General features: G+C 43.8%; 1 protein-coding gene across 2 annotated transcripts in view; it reads right to left on the bottom strand.

Annotated features, from left to right (window-relative positions):
- Nucleotides 1–819: 819 nt before the first annotated feature.
- LOC126424938 (uncharacterized) overlaps nt 820–21,130 on the bottom strand; it is a 46,743-nt gene continuing 26,432 nt past the window's right edge. For both annotated transcript variants that reach the window (XM_050087790.1, XM_050087789.1), the window contains exons 3-6: nt 13,629–13,755; nt 9,917–10,002; nt 7,661–7,814; nt 820–4,760 (exon numbers count right to left, since the gene is read on the bottom strand). In XM_050087790.1, coding sequence (XP_049943747.1) covers nt 4,555–4,760; nt 7,661–7,814; nt 9,917–10,002; nt 13,629–13,755 — 573 coding nt within the window. In that variant the 3' untranslated portion in view covers nt 820–4,554. The remainder of the gene's footprint in view (nt 4,761–7,660; nt 7,815–9,916; nt 10,003–13,628; nt 13,756–21,130) is intronic.

Consider the following 21,130-nt stretch of genomic DNA (forward strand, 5'->3'; position numbering starts at 1 on the left):
TTATTGCTTGTGAATCAATTGTGACTGATGTAACTTAAATTGTCAGACGTTTTTGAAAAGCCAAACTTAACTTGCAATATAATATTTCTAAAAAAACTCAGTATTAGTGATTCACCATAAACTGTACCGCCTCCCTGTCCAGGTCATATATTTTTTAAAGATATTGGATTTTCTTAAATGTTCTCAGTTATCAGCCAAAAGAATTTCATGTGCATTTCAAAGTATTATGGGAAGCATTTCACACTGCTGAGCCTGGCTAGCATATTTATATTTTTGTGAGAGATCAGAATATATTGCGTTCCATCGTTGCTGCATTAGAGGTAAGACAGTGTAATTTACTTATAATGTGCACAGGGACCAAAGTTATCAGTTTTGAACAGGGCCAGATGATTCAGTGCCTAAGGGGCTGAATGTATTTTGCAGTAGCTGTATTTATTTATTGGTATTGGGAGTTGCATTGCCTAATCAATTCGTGCAAGATTTTGACATACACTCAACGTAATCGTAAAGAAATAATCTTTTTATTGGAAAGATACAAGTGGTACTCACTCAGCTTATAATTGTGAAATTGCCAATGAAATGAAGGGAACTTACGTCTATGTGAACTCGAAAGCTGTGACATCTCTTTTGCGTCTGGAATAGAGTGTAAAACCCTATGTCACAGCGTCTCCGGAGAGCCCTTTGTTGGTGTTCTCCGTGGTTGAACCATACAGTTCGTTACCTGTACTAATTACTAAATCTAAAACCATATGTTGTTTGGAATGTGGGTTAGTGGGATGACGTAGTTGCAATAAGCTCAGTTGTACTACAATACTTGGATGACATTTTCACATTATTTTTCAGTTTATTTCATATAAAATTCACTAGCTTCAAAATCTATAAACTACAATCATAGTTTCTTATCTATGAAGTAGTGAAAAATTTTGTACAGATATTCCACTACAACGAGACATTATATGTTGTTCTGACGTATCTTTAAAATTAAATAGTCTTAGCAATGCAGTACGTTAGACAACATAGGAAGGGAAAAGGACTCCACATCTGCCTTCCAGGTTGTAACATCTGTTCCCAAGTTGTCTTCATGGTGGAATGTCAGAAATAAGGATAATATCTGAGGGAGTACGGGTTGGTAGGGATTCACGTGAATCATAGGATAACATTAGGAATCTTCTGCAGACTTTCTGAAATGTGTATCGATTTGGATTTCAGTTCAGGTCGGCGTTCCCCCGCCCTAAATAATAATCGCCGAATTGATGCTGTCCTATTTCAAGATGGCATTTTTACAGTCTCTTCAGACGTCCTATTGTAGGTCCTTGTCGATGAATATCGCACCTGAATATTCTGTCATGCATTTCTTTGCGAATTCCGTAGCCCTGATGCCCCGCTTTTCAGTCAAGATACTAACGAAAATCTGTCCAAAGCGAGCAGAGGATGGGTGCCATTTATTACATTACGACTTACTGTTGTGATAGTTTAAATTTGGGAGCTATCTTGAGAGACTGTTTGATGCAACAGACAACACGAATATAGATTTTAGGCTTTTTCACATTTTTCTCGACATATGTTAGCCTCTATCTACATCATAACCCTGCATAACCTCATAACTGCAACACAGAAACAGTTAACATTCGAAAACAGAGAAAATGGCATTCTATGAATTTTTACCTCTTATCGTATAATAAATGTTGGCGTGGCAGCAGGAAAGGCATTTCACTACAAAAATATTTTTTCCGGCTACAGGTTAGCTTTATTGCTCCCGTTTATATTTCAAGACCTGCTGATGTTGGAAAGAGTTGATACATTCGGGGGTTGGAACTTCTAACTGCGGCAATACCGTCGTAAAGACGCAACGCAAGTGGATTAAATAACATCGCTTACACCACACGCTCTTTACAAACACCTACCTTATCCCAACGCAAATGGACTCCTCCTCTCCACATTACTCGCTTGCACAACAGAGCCATGTGTATCGGACGGTCGAAAGTGTGTCAGAAGGCCATCAGTGTGGAAGTGCAGAACTCATCGATGACTCTGTGTGACAATGCTCGCGCGCATATAGTGTCAGCTGTGGCCGATTTGTTCGATCGTTTGAGCTGGACACTGCTGCACCATCCGCTATACTACCTGAACGAATGTGTCCTACGACTTTCTCATCTCTAAAAAGTAGTCTCTTATACACAACGCTGGTGGCGTTTTTGGAGGACAGTGGAACTTTGAAACATATACATGACGATTCAGCCGCCGCTACTGATCCGTTTTATTCAATCTGGACTACGTCTGTATCACGAACGATATCCAGAAAGGCGACAACCACGTAATCGAAGTAGCTTAAGTTCCCTCTCAGAGCTTTGGACAACTCGAAGCAAACGCAGTCGTACTGTAAAATATATGAATGAGGACTGGCCATTTAGCTCCGCGGTATTTTTGGACCGAAAATATCTTACTTCTGCCATACTTACCCAAGTGTCTCCGATTTTTCTTTGTGTAATTATCTGTGCAATGGTACAAGCTTTGGATGCTTCTGTAAGTTTATTCCGTTTATAGTAGTTAATATTTCGCAAATCGATCAGAAAAGTTGTTTAGCAAGGTGTGTTTTGTCATCGGAAACAAATAACAGGAAATATCAAAATGAGAAGTGTGGAACTACTTTCCGGTGTGTAATCCAATGAAAAGATTAATAAATGACAAGCGATGTTAATATGCGATATGTCTAACGTACAATAGGTCAGAGATGCCTTCGTGCACTTTACCAGTTATTCTGCGACATTTTGACAGTGTGCTTCACGATTCCAAAGCGAACCGGCCAACAGCACCGTTCTGTCATGATGTGGGGCGCATAAAACGACATCGGTAGTAGTAGCTGAATCGCCCTTGTATATTTTACATCACTTGTAAATAAATAGTTAAAGTTCCCAGCTCGTATATGGGTGTGTGAGAGAAGTTAGTTTCTTCAAAAACTGCCGGTCTAGACGCTGTAAATTGCCTCATTAAGAGACAATGCAAAGTGGAAGATGTTTTAGTTCAGAACTTTGACTGATTTGTTTCTACTTTCTTATAACTCCTTATAGTGTTCCTTGAGTATGACCAAAAATTTGTGCAGCACAATTAAACGAACTGTGCAGTAGGCTGCACGTCTTGCGAGCATAGTCTCATCATCAGGCCAAATATAGTTAGAAGCGAAATTCAAAAACGCATAAACAGAGTTGTTGAGAACTGCCTCGTATCATTTGGTGTGATGGTGGAACGACGGTTCTGGAAACATGAAGCTTATAAGTTGCTTTAACCGTGACATCTGCATTTTGTTCACATTAAAAGTTAGCCTTTCACGTACAGTCCTCTTTTGCCGACGCTATACACAGAGGGAAAGATTAGATTACGTATTCGTTCCTAATCTGTACACAAATGATCTCATCTATTTACTGTAACATTCCCACACAATGATTTCTTCAACATGCATTCAGATTTGATCTCTGGAAAGCAGAACATTTTCGTTTGATGAGTCGCCGATGTTGAAGAAGCGTATCGTTACCATGAACGGAATATTTCGACAGGACACGATGCACTGACATTTCGGGCAATTTCAAAACGTGTCATAATTTGTTGCAGTGACAGTTTCGGTACTGTGGCCGAGCTCGTTACCTTATGGGATCTGTGAGAGTGTTATGGGAGAGAGGTTTCAAAGTTTCCTGGGAAATCTTGGCTTTGCTTCGATTAAAGCAGCTTTGTGACTGACGTTTCTCGGGGTGGAATAGTAGTGGTCAGCTGCCAGCCAATTGCATCTGTTTCTCTGGCGGCACATGCTCGCTGTAATGCTTTATGTCTACGGCAGTTGAGCAAGCCCCCAAATCACTCTTTAATTCGTAGAACTTGGGAAATAATTTGTTGGTATCCTTCCAAATGATGTCAGCACTTCAACTCGCAGACAAAGCTATCACTGGCCAGCTGTGTTTACATCAGCAGCATACTTCGCTGTTGGGGTGTATGGATTCCTTGAACAACAACATCGAGGTGGCTTATTTAGCGTGCCCCAGCAACATCTGCCGTACGGGGATGGCAACCACGAAGCTCAAACTTTACCGGGCCAGACATCTCTTTATGGGGAGTAGGTGGGTCCCACGGGGCTCAACATCTGCGCAAGACTAATGAAAACTCTCCAAAACTGTCGAGAAATCCTTTCGAAGCATAACCGGTGAGATGCTCAATGAGGTTTTGAGAAGGACAGGGAGACGCCTAGATCTCTGTGGAAGGCATGATGTAGACATATGGGGACTTCTCAGATGTACTGTTGGCAGATGCATTCACTACAGCTGCCGATCCAGCTGTCACCACCACTATTCCCATCTCCTCCTCAATCCGCATGTCCAGAGTTTTATTTCATCTTCATTGCTCACGCGAGTATTGAATGCTAGAGCACATGGCGTTTATCGGCTTACCATCTGTCAGCCACAAACTTGATTTATTCCAGCTGTGCTGCGTAAGTCCTATGTGAAATGGTGATCGACTAAAAGTAGCAGAAAGTCTGAAACCTGGGACCGTGGCAGAGGTGGATCCGGTCTAGGGATTGCTGGTATAGGGTGGGGGCGAATAAAGTGTTCCCGGTAACGGTCTGTCGGTATCAGACAAAGTACTCGGGCGCGTTGGTGCCGGCTCGTAACTCTTGGTGATGGGTGGACGGCAACTGCCAGATACTGTTCTCAAGTTGGTCCGTTGCAGCTTGAGGTCGAAGCTACGCGCCACTATCCAGAAGTACACCGTCACCACTGCAACAGAAGACAACAGCGTCAGTAGATCGAAAAAGCGCTCTGTTACTTGCGTCGCTCTGACTGTTAACTGTGTTACACAAAACAGCTTCTAATTTTGCCGATTGTTTTATTAAATGATACTGTATCCACACTGTCCAAGTGGAACTGCGAAGCTGAGAAAAAATAGTGTAACACTGCAGTGCACAGTCACACATTCTAGATAACACAGTGTAGAAGAAGTGGTACTGTCTCCCCATTCAGCTGTTGAGATGGGCACTGAGCAGAATAGCAAATGATGGTGGACATTGATCTGACGTCTCAGTTAACATTTAAATGGGCGCTGAATGATTCTGAACAACTCAGCAGATGTGTATGCAGTCTCTCAAGCATCAGTTAGGGTGAACAGTGATTTGTCACACTCACAAAGTGGTTTCAGTCATATCTTACTAATAGAAAACAAAGGATGTCATTACGTAACGCTTCAGCAGTAGGCAATCAGATATCATCTGACGGGGAAGAAATTACATGTGGTGTTCCCCAAGGTTCCATACGAGGTCCACTATTGTTTCTTGTTTATAGTAACGACCTGCCATCCGTTACATAACTGATGCCAAGTTTGTCTTATTTGCAGATGATACAAACATTGCAATAAATACTAAATCAAATATAAATTTAGAAAGGGCAGCTAATTAAATTTTTACTTACTTTAATAAGTGTTTCATAGCCAACTCACTGTCATTAAACTTTAAAAAGACCCACTATATGCAGTTCAGAACTTCCAAGAGATTTCCTTCTGGTGTGTGTATAAAATATGATGACATGGAAATAGGAGAAGTTGAGAGTGTAAAATTCTTAGGATTACAACTTGATAATAAATTGAATTGGGAGCAACATACTAACGAACTGCTAAAGCGCCTAAGCAAGTCTGTGTTTGCAATGTGAATGATGTCAGACATACGAGATATAAATATAAAAAAACTAGCATACTTTGCTTATTTTCACTCCATTATGTCATATGGCATCATATTTTCAGGTAATTCCACAAACAGAGAAAAAAATTTAGAGTACAGAAGCGTATAATAAGAGTAATGAGTAGTGTAAATCCAAGAACATCATGTCGAAACCTTTTGAAAGAATTGGGCATATTAACGGCATCTTCTGAGTATATTTATTCCTTAGTGAAGGTTGTTGTAAATAATACATCTCTTTTTCCAACTATCTGCTTAGTACACAGTATCAATACTAGGAATAGGAACAATATACATAAAGATTTAAAATCACTAACTCTTGCCCAGAAAGGAGTCCAGTATTCAGCAACGCATATTTTCAATAAGTTACCAGTTTCAGACAAGGCACCATTTAAACATAATTTAAAAGAATTTTTGGTGGCCAACTCCTTTTATTCCATCCATGAGTTTCTCAACAAGCGCAGTAGACCATTTTAATGAAAATTTATTATACTTTAATTTTTGACAGTACTTGATTGTAACAGGCAAGTAACAACCTACTGTGTGAATGACGGATGTATGGAAAGCAGATGTAAGTCTTAAGTCTGTAAATAGTGGAAGTTTAATTTTAAATCTTGTACATAATCTGACTGCTCTTAACTGAGGATCACTGAAATGAATAATTTACTTTAATTTTTGACAATACTTGGTTTTAATAGCCAAGAAAAAGTGATTAAACCTGTAAATATTAGAAGTTTAATTTCAATTCATGTACATAATTTTACTGTTTATTGACTGAGGAGCATTAAATATAATGAAACTCAAGTTTTTCTAATTACATTTTTGTAATGTGTTTATCTGACATGTTCCACACCCATGAGGATTCCCTCTTTTATGGGTCTATGGAATGAATAATTAATCTAATTTAATCTAAGCACACAAAATAGCTGAAGCAGGCCTGGTGGCCCAGCCAGCAGTTAGATGTACACAGGTAATGACAATGGAACTGATGCCCCAGCCACCAGTTAAGATGGACACGGAGGGACTCACAGTCACCAATCACACAGACTGAATAACGTGATTCAGCTGACCTGGGTGTGTGTCCTTGGAGCAGTTGAGATGAATCATGCAGCGCAATAGCCACTGAACTGATGTTACAGCTAGCAGTTGATAAGGAGCCTGATGGGTCTTGTTCAGCGTCTTAACAATAAAGTTCAACAGGATTAAGTCTCCCAGGAAGCAGCTGGGATCCACTCTGATAGCTCTTGTTCCTGTAGTATGTATAGCTTCATCTGGTGGCCCAACCACTAGCTGGGCACTGGAGGCTCATGATCACACAGACTGAATAACGTGATGCACTTGTTGATTGGCAACTCCAAGGAGTGCTGTGTGCACAACGACCATATATGTTAAATTAAAAGGAAGGTCAGTGTTGGCCGTAATATTGATGGTTTGTTGATAGCTAAATCGATTTTCAATCACATAGTGATGATCTTCAGTGCAGTGGTGTACAAATTAAACTCATAGGCACTGGTGTCCAGTTATTATCAGTAACCAAAACTGAGAAACGATCACCTCGAACCGATGCTCCAGGCATTAGGTGAGATTAAGCCCTCAGAGTATTGTTCAGAACTGCAACGTACCAATTATAGCCAGCACCTAAAAGACTTATCTTCCAACTTTTCCCACACCTCAGCTGTCATTTGGGAATCACACTCCCTTGATTGGTAGGGCTGTATGTTGGCAGTCTTACTTATCGGCCTTGGAATTGCCACAGGTTCTGAAAGAATTGTGTGCATGACTGCTCGTGATGACACAGTTGCTGACTGTGTGTGGGTTGTGCATTGACCAGGACACTGCGAAGTGTTACTGGCATTACAAATTGAGTCGCATCACAGATGCAGAAGTGGATCGCTTTCCTGATAATTCGTCAGTGGTATAATAAACTCAGACCTATTAGAGATCTCTTACCTGCGGCGATGATGGTTGAGGCCAAAAACATGAAGCCAGATAGGATGAAGCCAGCGGCGAAGTTGTTCACGAGCACAAACCAGAAGTAGACCAGGTAAGCTCCAGACACTACCTCGTGTCCGTGTGTCCAACACTGCACCAGGTCCCGTCGGCGCTGCGTAGATACGAACGATTTATAGATATATGGTAAATATAGTCATACAGTACAGACAGTTTAATTTGTACATACATTGTTATTACAGAGCCAATATATATCGGAAATATCGACAAATTTCCGCTACATACTTCAACTTTCTAAGCAAACATTCACACATTCTTCATCCTACATCTACTACACTGAGATAAGTCATGAGATAATCATACACACACATGTAGATGGCGATAGTATCTCGTACACAAGATATAAAGGGGTAGTGCGTTGGCGGAGCTTTCATTTGCACTCAGGTGAGCCATGTGAAAAGCTATCCAACTGATTAAGGCCACACGACTGGAATCAAAAAACTCTGAACGCGGAATAGTAGTTGGAGCTATGCATAGGACATTCCATTTCGGCAGTCGTTATGGAATTCGATATTCCGAGATCCACAGTCTGAAGATTGTGCCGAGAATACCAGATTTCAGGTGTTACTTATCACCCTGGACAACGCAGTAGCCGACGGCTTTCACTTAACGACCGAGAGCAGCGGCACTTGTCAGTGCTAACAGACAAGCAACACTGCATGAAATAACCGCAGAAGTCAATGTGTGATGTATCCGTTAGGATAGTGAGACGAAATCTGGACTATGGCAGCAGACGACCGACGCTATTTCCTTTGCTAACCGCGCGACATCAACTGCAGCGCCTCTGTTGGGCTCTTGACCATATCAGGTAGACCACTGGAAAACCGTGGCCTGGTCGGATGAGTCACGGTTTCAGTTGGTAGGAACTGCTGGTAGGTTCGAGTGTGGTGCAGACCCCACGAAGCCATAGACACAAGTTGTGAACAAGGCACAATGCGAGCTGGTGGTGGTTTCATAACGGTGTGGGCTGAATTCGCGTGTAATAAGACTGGGCATTCTGCTACAACTGAACTGATCTTGACTCGAAATGGCTATTTTCGGCCACTTGGAGACCATTTGCAGCCACTCATGGGCTTCATGTTCCCAAACAACGATAGAATTTTTATGGGTGACAATGAGCAAACTGTAGGGTAACTGTTTGCCGATGGTTTGAAACATACTGGACAATTCGAGCTACTGATGTAGCCACTCAGATCAGGCAGTATGAGACATAGTCGAGAGGTCAGTTCGTGCACAAAATACTGCACACTTTCGTAACTATGGACGGGTGTAGAGGCAGCATGGCTCAATATTTCTGCAGGGTTCTTCCATGCCACGTCGAGCTACTGAACTAGTCCCGGCAAAAGGAGGTCCGACACGGTATTACGAGGTATCGCATGACTTTTTTCACATCAGAGTACGTACGAGTACTCTGCAACTACTGAAAAGTGAAAGGCAGAGGGTACTTAGCATGATACCACAGCTCTGAGTTTCTTGCCCATTCCTTACGCGGAATGTTGGAAGATTCACTAAGCAAATGCCTCTGTACATACTGCAGTTAGTCTAATCTTGTTACACGGTCCCCAAGGGACGTAATAATGAATCTCGAACTTCGTAAGTGGGCTTTCGTGGTATATTGAGGGATACCGTCTACCAATTCAGGTTTTTCAGCTAGTACCTGGTGCTGTCCCTTAACTTAGACAAGCACGTGATCATTCGTTCTACCTTCTATGCATAAGTTCAGTGCCCCCTGTTTATCATATCCGATATGGGTCACACACACACACACACACACACACACACACACACACACACACACACACAGTATTCTGCCGTAGTATGATACATGCGTTAAATAAGAAGGTGTGTGTGTGTGTGTGTGTGTGTGTGTGTGTGTGTGTGTGTGTGTGTGTGTGTGTGTGTGTGTGTGCACTGGACTCGCTGCGAATAATTACGATGAATTGACAGAGAACGCTGCTAGGAAGTGACATGTTGAGAATTGTTGCGTGTCCGGATGGACAGTCACCACTACTGAGTGATCTACCACCAGAAGGAGGTTCTTACTCATTGGTCTGAAGATGACCACAGTTGTGGTCGAAACCGGTCACTGGAATAAATAACTTGTGATCTAGACTGTTTATGATAGTAAATATTAGTAATAACACTGATCACTGGTTGCTCCCACAATGTATTCAAATGTAATTGACTTTTACTTACTCTAAAAGCTCCAAAGAACAGCACGACGTCTAGGAGAATGGCAGCGATGGACAGCACCAAGATCACCGATGTAATCGCCATACCGACTGCAACAACATAACATACTCTGCACCGACTGGGTCTGCCTTTAATAACAGCGTCTACAGTAGCAAATGCATTTACGAAACAAAGCCTACTGTTGGATCCGATTGCCACCTTAACAAATAAAAGGGCCAAAAAAAACCCTTAAGAAAAAAAAATATGTCGATGTACAGAAAAACAACTGATTAGAATTTCAGAAAAATTGACTGATTTATTTAAGAGCAAGAACTTCACAAATTGAGCAAGGCAATAACGCGATGGTCCACCTCTGGCCCTTATGTAAGCAGTTATTCGGCTTCGCACTGATTGATAGTGTTGTTGGATGTCTCCTGCAGGATATCGTGCCCAATTCTGTACAATTGGCGCCTCCTCAGATCGTCAGAATCCTGAGCTAGCTAGATGGTGCTGCCCACAATGCTCCAAACGTTGTCAACTGGGATGAGCTCCAGAAACTCTGTTGGCCACTGCATGATTTGGCAAGCACGAAGACCTGCAGTAGAAACTCCCGCTGCTTGCGGGCGGTCATTATCTTGCTGAAAAATAAGCCCACGAATGGCAACAAAACGGGGCGTACAATGTCGCCGACGTACCGCTGTGCTGTAAGAGATGCCGCAGTTGACAATCAGAGGGATCCTGCTATGAAAGGAATCCCAGAGCGTGGGTGTGACCAGTCGCGGAAGCCGACGGGTAGATCAGAATATCGTGCAAGTTGCTGAAGACTGATCCGTGACTCATTTTCACTCGTTCTACTCTCGCCTCGATTGTCATGCGCGGGTCTTCGAGCGATTCACAGTTCTTCACAAAGAGCTGGCTTTCCACTTCGTTCGTCATAGTTCAAACTTTTTTGACGACACTGGATTATTGTGATCAGATGGAACTACTTAAATCCGCTTCTTTGATTGCTCGGCGAGGTGGCACATAGGAACTGTAACTCATTAAATATTAGTTCACTTTATTACATTAATGAATGGAAATGGAAATGAAGTCCCATGCTTGTTGACAGAGCGAAGGGGATCGATGCGGGAGACCCGCACCACCGTACTAGGCAAGTTCCTAATGGAGGTGGTTTTCTGTTGCCTTCCTCCATTCTTAATGGGGATGAATGATGATACAACAGAACCCAGTCATTTCGTGGCAGGTAAAAATCCCTGAACCAGCCGGGAATCGAACCCAGAACCCCATGCTCAGAAAGCGATACCTCTGCAGCGAGACCACGAGCTGCGGACAACATTAATGAATAAAAGATTTATTTAACTTTGAATACTTCTTTGCCACAGGGGTACTGCACAATTTACCACAATCAATGGCTAACAGATCATCACTTGATGCAGTAATTAACAAGTTGCTTGAGGTACGATGTTCGACATTTACAGCAGTACATCAGCTATGATGTTGACTCCTCCAGATGAGGTCACCAACTGGACAGAGTGATTCAGTGCTGAGCTCTATATTGACCGCCGGTGTGAGGGCGCTGCTATACTGAGATGTGGTCTTCAGGGGTGCCTCCAACACGTCAATGCCGCTTGCAGTGGGACCGTGCTAACGTCTGTGTTACCGACTTTGGTGTGGCACCGTAGTCTCTCGACAATATCACGCTGGAAGTATCTGTGCCACCTAACTGTTGTGCTATACACTGAAGCACCACAGAAACTGGTATAGTCATGCGTATTCAAACACAGGTTCAAATGGTTCAAATGGCTCTGAGCACTATGGGACTTAACTTCTGTGGTCATCAGTCCCCTAGAACTTAGAACTACTTAAACCTAAGGACATCACACACATCCATGCCCGACGCAGGATTCGAACCTGCGACCGTAGCAGTCGCGCGGTTCCGGACCGCTAGACCACGGCGGCCGGCTTTCAAATACAGGGATATGTAAACAGGCAGAACACGGCGCTGCGGCCGGCAACGCGTATATAAGACAACAAGTGTCTGGCACAGTTGTTAGACAGATTACTGCTGCTACAATGGCAGTTAGAGCGTGCTGCTATAGTCGGCGCACGAGCGATGGGACACAGAAATTCCGAGGTAGCGATGAAGTGGGGATTTTCCCGTATGACCATTTCACGAGTGTACCGAGAATGTCAGGCATCCGGTAAAACATCAAATAGTCGACATCGACGCGGCCGGAAGAGGATATTGCAAGAACGGGACCAACGACGACTGAAGAGAATCGTTCAGTGTGTCAGAAATGCAACCCTTCCGCAAACTGCTGCAGATTTCAATGCTGGGCCAGCAGCAAGAGTCAGCGTGCGAACCATTGAAGAAAAAATCATCGAAATGGGCTTTCGGAGCCGAAGGCTCTCGCGTGTACCCTTGATGGCTGCACGAGACAAAGCTTTACGGCTCACCTGGACGCGTCAACACCAACATTGGGCTGTTGATGACTGGAAACGTGTTTCCTTGTCGAATGAGCGTCGTTTCAAATTGTACCGAGTGGATGGACGTTTAGGGTTATGGAGAAAATGTCATGAATCCATGGACCCTGCATGATAGCACTGGTCGGTTCAAGCTGGTTGAGGTTCTGTAATGGTGTGGGGCGTGTGCAATTGAAGTGATATGCGACCCCTGATAAGTCTATAAACGAATCTGACAGATGACAGGCACGTAAGCATCCTATCTGATCACCTGCATCCATTCACGCCCGCTGTGCATTCCGACGGACTTGGGCAATTCCGGCAGGACAATGCGACACCCCACACGTCCAGAATTGCTACAGAATGGCTCCAGAAACACTCGTCTGAGTTCAAACACATCCACTGGCGACCAAACTCCCAGACATTGACATTATTTAGCATTTCTGGGTTGTCTTGCAATGCGCTGTTCGGAAGAGATCTGCACCCCCTCTTACTTTACAGATTCATGGACAGCCCTTCAGGATTCATGGTGTCAGTTCCCTCCAACATAACTTCATGTACTGTCTGCCATCGGGTTCCCCTAAATGTCAGGCAGCACCGCATAACAACCACGCTATGAGGGAAACAAACCAACAGCCAAACAGGCGAAGACATCAGGTAAACACGCCGAAGATTCCAATCGATTAATAGGAACCTTTCCTTGCAGGGGTCGCCACGACATATCCGGCCACGGATTCCTACCCCGGGTTTCTATTGGCTCCCGCTCACTGTATAGCCCCGGCCGGTCAAAGGCAGACCGTCCGCTGCTAATGGCAACCGCTATAGCAGAGTCTCCCAGAAGATATCACCGAAGCCGCTGTACTGCACCGCCGATCGAAGTACCAGCCGACCGAGAGCCACCACATCTACAGCTAGATCGACGGATGTCTATATCTATTGTACAGCCAGCTATTGTATTGTAGAAGAAGTTACGTTCAATAAACTGTTGGATTGTACAACAGATATTAGTCGAGTCCATGCCACGTCGTGTTGCGGCACTGCACTATATTAGGCAGGTGTACCAATTTCTTTGGCCTTTCTAAGTATGATGGTGTATTTTTTGCACAGAACTGAATAGATTGTGTTCTTCTAAAATTTATGAAGATTTTCAGAGAACCACTTAATAATTGTTTCAAAACATTACTAACCACATCTTCTGTTCCTTTCTTTCTGATGGGATTTATTACAACAATAGTATCGTCTGCAAAAAGCAAAGTAACAATCATGTTCGTACCTCTGAAGCTTCTCACTAGCATCAAGTCCCTCTCCCCCGATCCGCCGTCTTTGAGCAGCTGCTGCAAGACCAGCCCGCTCTTCTTGATGTCCCACGACGTGTAGGAAAGTACCCCAACGTTGCCCATCTGAAACATAAGACTGCAACTCAGCTGATGTTTCTTGTCAGCATTTACGTCATGTGCATACTCCACATACAGTGTGGGGCAACGACACGTAGTGTCATAATATTTTCCAGGAACATGTTCTGCATTCACCATACAGCGTGGCCAGAAAGTCGCTTTACACCTGGTCTAAATGCATGCAATATTATGAGGTTGTAAGGTATGAGCCTCGCATCCCGGTCGCCGAAACGGTGAGTTACAACGTCGCTATCACATGAGCTTGAAAAGCAGCAAACACTCGGCTCATCTCTCTTCATTTATTTGTGATTAGTAATGTATCTGTAGGGGAGTTGAGTAAACCAGGCACTAACATTATAAAGTTCACACGAACTAATGAGATTTCATTCACCGTATGTGCTGATTTCGTTTCCTCCTTTTATAATTCTATAGTCTCTAATATTACCGAACTATCAGTTTAATAAGTCACGGCTGCAAAATACTAACGCGAATTCTTTACAGACGAATGGAAAAACTAGTAGAAGCCGACCTCGGGAAGGATCAGTTTGGATTCCGTAGAAATATCGGAACACGTGACGCAATACTGACCCTACGATTTATCTTAGGAGCTAGATTAAGGAAAGGCAAACTTACGTTTGTAGCATTTGTAGACTTAGAGAAAGCTTTTGACAATGTTGACTGGAGTACTCTCTTTAAAATTCTGAAGGTGACAGGGGTCAAATACAGGGAGCGAAAAGCTATTTACAATTTGTACAGAAACCAGATGGCAGTATCAGAGTCGAGGGGCATGAAAGTGAAACAGCGGTTGGGAAGGGAGTGAGACAGGGTTGTAGCCTCTCCCCGATGTTATTCAATCTGTATATTGAGCAAGCAGTAAAGGAAACAAAAGAAAAATTCGGAGTAGAAATTAAAATCCATGGAGAAGAAATAAAAACTTTGAGGTTGACCGATGACATTGTAATTCTGTCAGAGACAGCAATGGACTTGGAAGGGCAGTTGAACGGAATGGACAGTGTCTTGAAAAGAGGATATAAGATGAACATCAACAAAAGCAAAACGAGCATAATGGAATGTAGTCGAATTACGTCGGGTGATGCTGAGGGAATTAGATTAGAAAATGAGACACTTAAAGTAGTAAAGGAGTTTTGCCATTTGGGGAGCAAAATAACTGATGATTGGTGAGGTAGAGAGGATATAAAATGTAGACTGGCAATGGCAAGGAAAGCGTTTCTGAAGAAGAGAAATTTGGTAACATCGAGTATAGATTTAAGTGTCAGGAAGTCGTTTCTGAAAGTATTTGTATGGAGCGTAGCCATGTATGGAAGTGAAACATGGACGATAAATAGTTTGGACAAGAAGAGAATAGAAGCTTTCGAAATGTGGTGCTACAGAAGAATGCTGAAGATTGGATGGGTAGATCACATAACTAATGATGAGGTATTGAATAGGATTGGGAAGAAGAGAAGTTTGTATCACAACTTGACTAGAAGAAGGGATCGGTTGGTAGGACATGTTCTGAGGCATCAATGGATCACAAATTTAGTATTGGAGGACAGCGTGGAGGGTAAAAATCGTAGCGGGAGACCAAGAGATGAATACACTAAGCAGATTCAGAAGGATGTAGGTTGCAGTAGGTACTGGGAGATGAAGAAGCTTGCACAGGATAGAGTAGCATGGAGAGCTGCATCAAACCAGTCTCAGGACTGAAGACCACAACAACAACAGTCTAATGTCGTGCTGGCTATACTACTTGCTTTTCTGGGTGAGCTTCAAGGGCCCCATAGCGTGGGCGACCGATAGGTTCGTAGACGGCACGTGTGTGGGAAAATTGCGGTGATCGGTCGCTAATCGCTGGTCGCATGAAAATCCCGTGTAGTCTGGTGGATCACATGCCGTTCGTGCACGCAATATGGCTCCCTGGCTTGTTAGCAGCGGCATGTGGCAATATGACAGTGACTCGTCTCTCCATTTATTAAACGTGGTTGTGCAGTTTTGTTTCGTCCCGCTTGCCCGTGTGACTAAGAAATTTACATTCGAATTTATGGTTATCCAGGGACCACGAAATACTCTGAGGAGTTCAATTGGAGCCAGTGTTATCATTTACACGGAGGTGACAAAGAAACAGTGATCACTTATGTGTAACACACAAGAGTACTTTTTGAGCGGTGTGCTACTCAATAAGCAACAAAAGCGACAATGGGAGAAGTAAACGGAATACGAAACGCAGGCCGGCAATAAGGAGAAAAATTTTTCTGAAAAAGAGAACTATGTAGACATCTGATGTAAGGCTAAGTGTTGAAAAGTACTTTATGAAAGTATCTGTCCGGAGTGAAACATGGACAATGACCAGAAGAAAAGTGTCTGAGAAGTGTGCTGTTACAGAAAATTCAGGTGACTAACGAAAAGAGAGAGTATATGCGAGTTAGTCCCAAGCAGAGATAGCAAAACTATTCGGGGTGTTAGATTATCTCTGTCTCATTGTATGTAACGAGCAGAATTTCTTGTGATTTTGCTTTTCTTCTGGACTATGCTACGGCTTTCTGGAGTGTTCAGTTACATAGTATTCATTTAACTAGCAAGCGGTTTTCTGTAAATGCCAGGTGCAGAAGTATGAAACCGGAATTTCCGTATAGATGGTGCTAGCGGTCGGGGTAGGGCCCGTGAGACAGTGTCTGCATTGCCATCTGCTTCCTGTAACGGCTGACGAATGTCAACAAGCAGTAAGCCAAGGTGTTACAAAAAGGTACGGCCAAACTTTCAGGAAACATTCCTCACACACAAGGAAAAGATGTTATGTGGACATGTGTCCGGAAACGCTTAATTTCCATGTTAGAGCTCATTTTAGTTTCGTCAGTATGTACTGTACTTCCTCGATTCACCGCCAGTTGGCCCAATTGAAGGAAGGTAATGTTGACTTCGGTGCTTGTGTTGACATGCGACTCATTGCTCTAGAGTACTAGCATCAAGCACATCAGTACGTAGCATCAACAGGTTAGTGTTCATCAGGAACGTGGTTTTGCAGTCAGTGCAATGTTTACAAATGCGGAGTTGGCAGATGCCCATTTGATGTATGGATTAGCAGGGGCAATAGCCGTGGGGCGGTACGTTGGTATCGAGACAGATTTCCAGAACGAAGGTGTCCAGACAGGAAGACGTTCGAAGCAATTGATCGGCGTCTTAGGGAGCACGGAACATTCCAGCCCATAACTCGCGACTGGGGAAGACCTAGAACGACGAGGAGACCTGCAATGGACGAGGCAATTCTCCGTGCAGTTGACGATAACCTGAATGTCAGCGTCAGAGAAGTTGCTGCTGTACAAGGTAACGTTGACCACGTCACTGTATGGAGAGTTCTACGGGAGAACCAGTTGTTTCCGTACCATGTACAGCGTGTGCAGGCACTATCAGCAGCTGATTGGCCTCCACGGGTACACTTCTGCAAATGGTTCATCCAACAATGTGTCAATCCTTATTTCAGTGCAAATGTTCTGTTGCTGTGTGTTTCCATTCCATGATTAATGTGATTTGAAGAGAAGTAATAAAATGAGCTCTAACATGGAAAGTAAGCGTTTCCGGACACATGTCCACATAACATATTTTCTTTGTTTGAGTGTGAGGAATGCTTCTTGAAAGTTTGGCCGTACCTTTTTGTAACACCATGCATCTGTTTCAAACGCGTAAATATGTCGAGTTTTCTGCCAACGAACTACGATTTGCGGACAGCCTTGGTTTTCTGATATCATTTCAAGAAAACTGGTGCAGAATGGCATCGAATGCTTGTCGAAGCTCAAAATGGCTCTGAGCACTATGGGACTTAATATCTGTGATCATCAGTCCCCTAGAACTTAGAACTACTTAAACCTACCTAACCTAAGGGCATCACACACATCCATGCCCGAGTCTGGATTCGAACCTGCGGCCGTAGCGGTCGCGCGGTTCCAGACTGAAGCGCCTAGAACCGCTCGGCCACTCTGGCCGGCTTACGTCCGGAAATGCTTGGTTTCCATGCTAGAGACCATTGCTATATCTACATATACATGGATACTCTGCAAATCACATTTAAGTGCCTGGCAGAGGGTTCATCTAACCACCTTCACAACTCTATTATTCCACCTCGTATAGCGCGCGGAAAGAATGAACACTTATATCTTTCCGTACGAGCTCTGATTTCCCTTATTTTATCGTGGTGACCGTTCCTCCCTATGTAGGTTGGTGTCAACAAAATATTTTCGCATTCGGAGGAGAAAGCTGGTGATTGGAATTTCGTGAGAAGATTCCATCGCAACGAAAAACGCCTTTCTTTAACGATTTCCAGGCCAAATCCTGTATCACTTCTGTGACACTCTCTCCCATATTTCGCGATGATACAAAACGTGCTGCCTTTCTTTGAACTTTTTCGATGTATTCCGTCAGTCCAACCTGGCAAGGATCCCACACCGCGCAGCAGTAATCTAAAAGAGGGCGGACAAGCGTAGTGTAGGCAGTCTCCTTACTAGATTTGTTACATTTTCTAAGTGTCCTGTCAATAAAACGCAGTCTTTGGTTAGCCTTCCCCACTACATTTTCCGTGTGTTCCTTCCAATTTAAGTTGAACCTAATTGTAATTCCTAGGTATTCAGTTAAATTTACGGCTTTTAGGTTAGACCGATTTATCGTGTAACTGAAGATTAACGAGTTCCTTTTAGCACTCATGTGGATGACCTCACACTTTTCGTTATTTAGGATCAACTGCCACTTTTCGCACCATTCAGATATTTTTTCTAAATCGTTTTGCAGTTTGTTTCGATCTTTTGATTACTTTATTCGTCGATAAACGACAGTGTCATCTGCAAACAACCGAAAACGGCTGCTCAGATTGCCTCCCAAATCGTTTACATAGATGAGGAACAATAGAGGGCCTATAACACTATCTTGGGGAACGCCAGAAATCACTTCCGTTTCACTCGATGACTTCCCGTCAGTTATTACGAACTGTGTCCTGCCCGCATCTCGTGGTCGTGCGGTAGCGTTCTCGCTTCCCACGCCCGGGTTCCCGGGTTCGATTCCCGGCGGTGTCAGGGATTTTCTCTGCCTCGTGATGAGTGGATGTTGTGTGATGTCCTTAGGTTAGTTAGGTTTAAGTAGTTCTAAGTTCTAGGGGACTGATGACCATAGATGTTAGGTCCCATAGTGCTCAGAGCCATTTGAACTGTGACCTCTCTGACAGGTAATCACAAATCCAGTCACATAGCTCAGTCATACATTCTTACAGAAACTGCGGCAAAACGCGCGCTCCGCCTTGCAGCCACAGTTACAGTACGTGCTGAAAATGATTTCCATGTGCCTCATCGCATGCGTGTACGCGCCGTAGCATGTTCTCTCCCACACGTTCGCACCCGAACAGTGCCAAAGGCAGCATGAATCTGCTGCTCCAGTGTCTCCACATCTTGAATAGGCTCTGCATACACGATACTTTTGGGATGGCCCCGTAACCAGAAATTGCACGGGGTGAGATCCGGTAAACGAGCAGGCCATGCAACTGGGTACCCCAGTCCGATCCATCGATCAGGGAACACACGATTGAGATGCGTCCGAACGTTAACGGCGAAGCGGGCTGGAGCACCATCATGTAGCAGCCACATAACCGTCGAATCATCAATGGCACTTCTTCCAGCAAGGGAAGCAAAGTCACCCGCAATAAACGCCAATAGTTCCGGACTGTTAGGTGACGTGAAAGGGACTGGTCCCAAAATACGGTGCCGGCCGGTGTGGCCGTGCGGTTCTAGGCGCTTCAGTTTGGAACCGCGTGACCGCTACGGTCTCAGGTTCGAATCCTGCCTCGGGCATGGATGTGTGTGATGTCCTTAGGTTAGTTAGGTTTAAGTGGTTCTGAGTTGTAGGGGACTAATGACCACAGATGTTAAGTCCCATAGTGCTCAGAGCCATTTGAACCATTTGAACCCAAAATACGGTCTCCAATTATCCTGGCCCACACATGCCAGCTGCACCAGTGCTGATGATTCGCTATCACTATACTATGTGCATCTGCATACCGTCCCACAGATGACAACTACATCTACATCAACATCTACTTGATTACTCTGCTATTCACAATAAACTGCCCGGCAGAGGGTTCAGTGAACCACCTTCATGCTGTCTCTCTACCGTTCCACTCTCGAACGGTACGCGGGAAAAACGAGCACTTAAATTTTTCCGTGCGAGCCCTAATTTCTCTTATTTTATCGTGATGATCATTTCTCCCTATGGAGGTGGGTGCCAACAGAATTTTTTCGCAATCGGAGGAGAAAACTGGTGATTGAAATTTCATAAGAAGATCCCGTCGCAACGAAAAACGCCTTTGTTTTAATGATTGCCGCTCAAATTCACGTATCATATCTGTGACACTATCTCCCCTATTTCGCGATAATACAAAACGAGCTGCCCTTTTTGCACTTTTTCGATGTCATCCGTCAGTCCCACTTGATGCGGATCCCACACCGCTCAGCAGTACTCCAGAATAGGGCGGACAAACGTGGTGTAAGCAGTCTCTTTAGTAGACCTGTTGCACCTTCTAAGTGTTCTGCCAATGAATCGCAGTCCTTGGTTTACTCTATCCACAGTATTATCTATGTGATCGTTCCAATTTAGGTTATTTGTAATTGTAATCCCTAAGTATTTACTTGAATTTACAGCCTTAAGAATTGTGTGACTTATTGCGTAATCGAAATTTAGCTGATTTCTTTTAGTACTCATGTGCCACTCGTGTGCCACTTTTCGCACCATACAAATATCTCATCTAAATCATTTTGCAAGTCGTTTTGATCATCTGATTACTTTACAACACGGTAAACGACAGCATCATCTGCAAACAATCTAAGAGTGCTACTCCGATTGTCTCCTATATCGTTACTATTGATCAGGAACAATAGAGGACCTATAACACTTCCTTTGTGCAAAATGGTTCAAATCGCTCTGAGCACTATGGGACTTAACATCTTAGGTCATCAGTCCCCTAAAACTTAGAATTACTTAAACCTAACTAACCTTAGGACATCACACACATCCATGCCCGAGGCAGGATTCGAACCTGAGACCGTAGCAGTCCCGCGGTTCCGGACTGCAGCGACTAGAACCGCACGGCCACCGCGGCCGGCGACTTCCTTGTGGAACGCCGGATATTGCTTCTGTTTTACTCGATGACTTTCCGTTTATTACTACGATCTGTGACCTTTCTGACAGGAAATCACGAATCCAGTCGCACAACTGAGGCGATACTCCGTAGGCACGCAGTTTGATTAGAAGACGGTTGTGAGGAACGGTGTCGAAAGCCTTCTGGAAATCTAAAAATATGGAATCAATTTGACATCCCCTGTCGATGGCACTTTTTACCTCATGAGTATAA

Source organism: Schistocerca serialis, chromosome 10, assembly GCF_023864345.2.
Source record: "Schistocerca serialis cubense isolate TAMUIC-IGC-003099 chromosome 10, iqSchSeri2.2, whole genome shotgun sequence".
Taxonomy (NCBI): Eukaryota; Metazoa; Arthropoda; class Insecta; order Orthoptera; family Acrididae; genus Schistocerca; species Schistocerca serialis.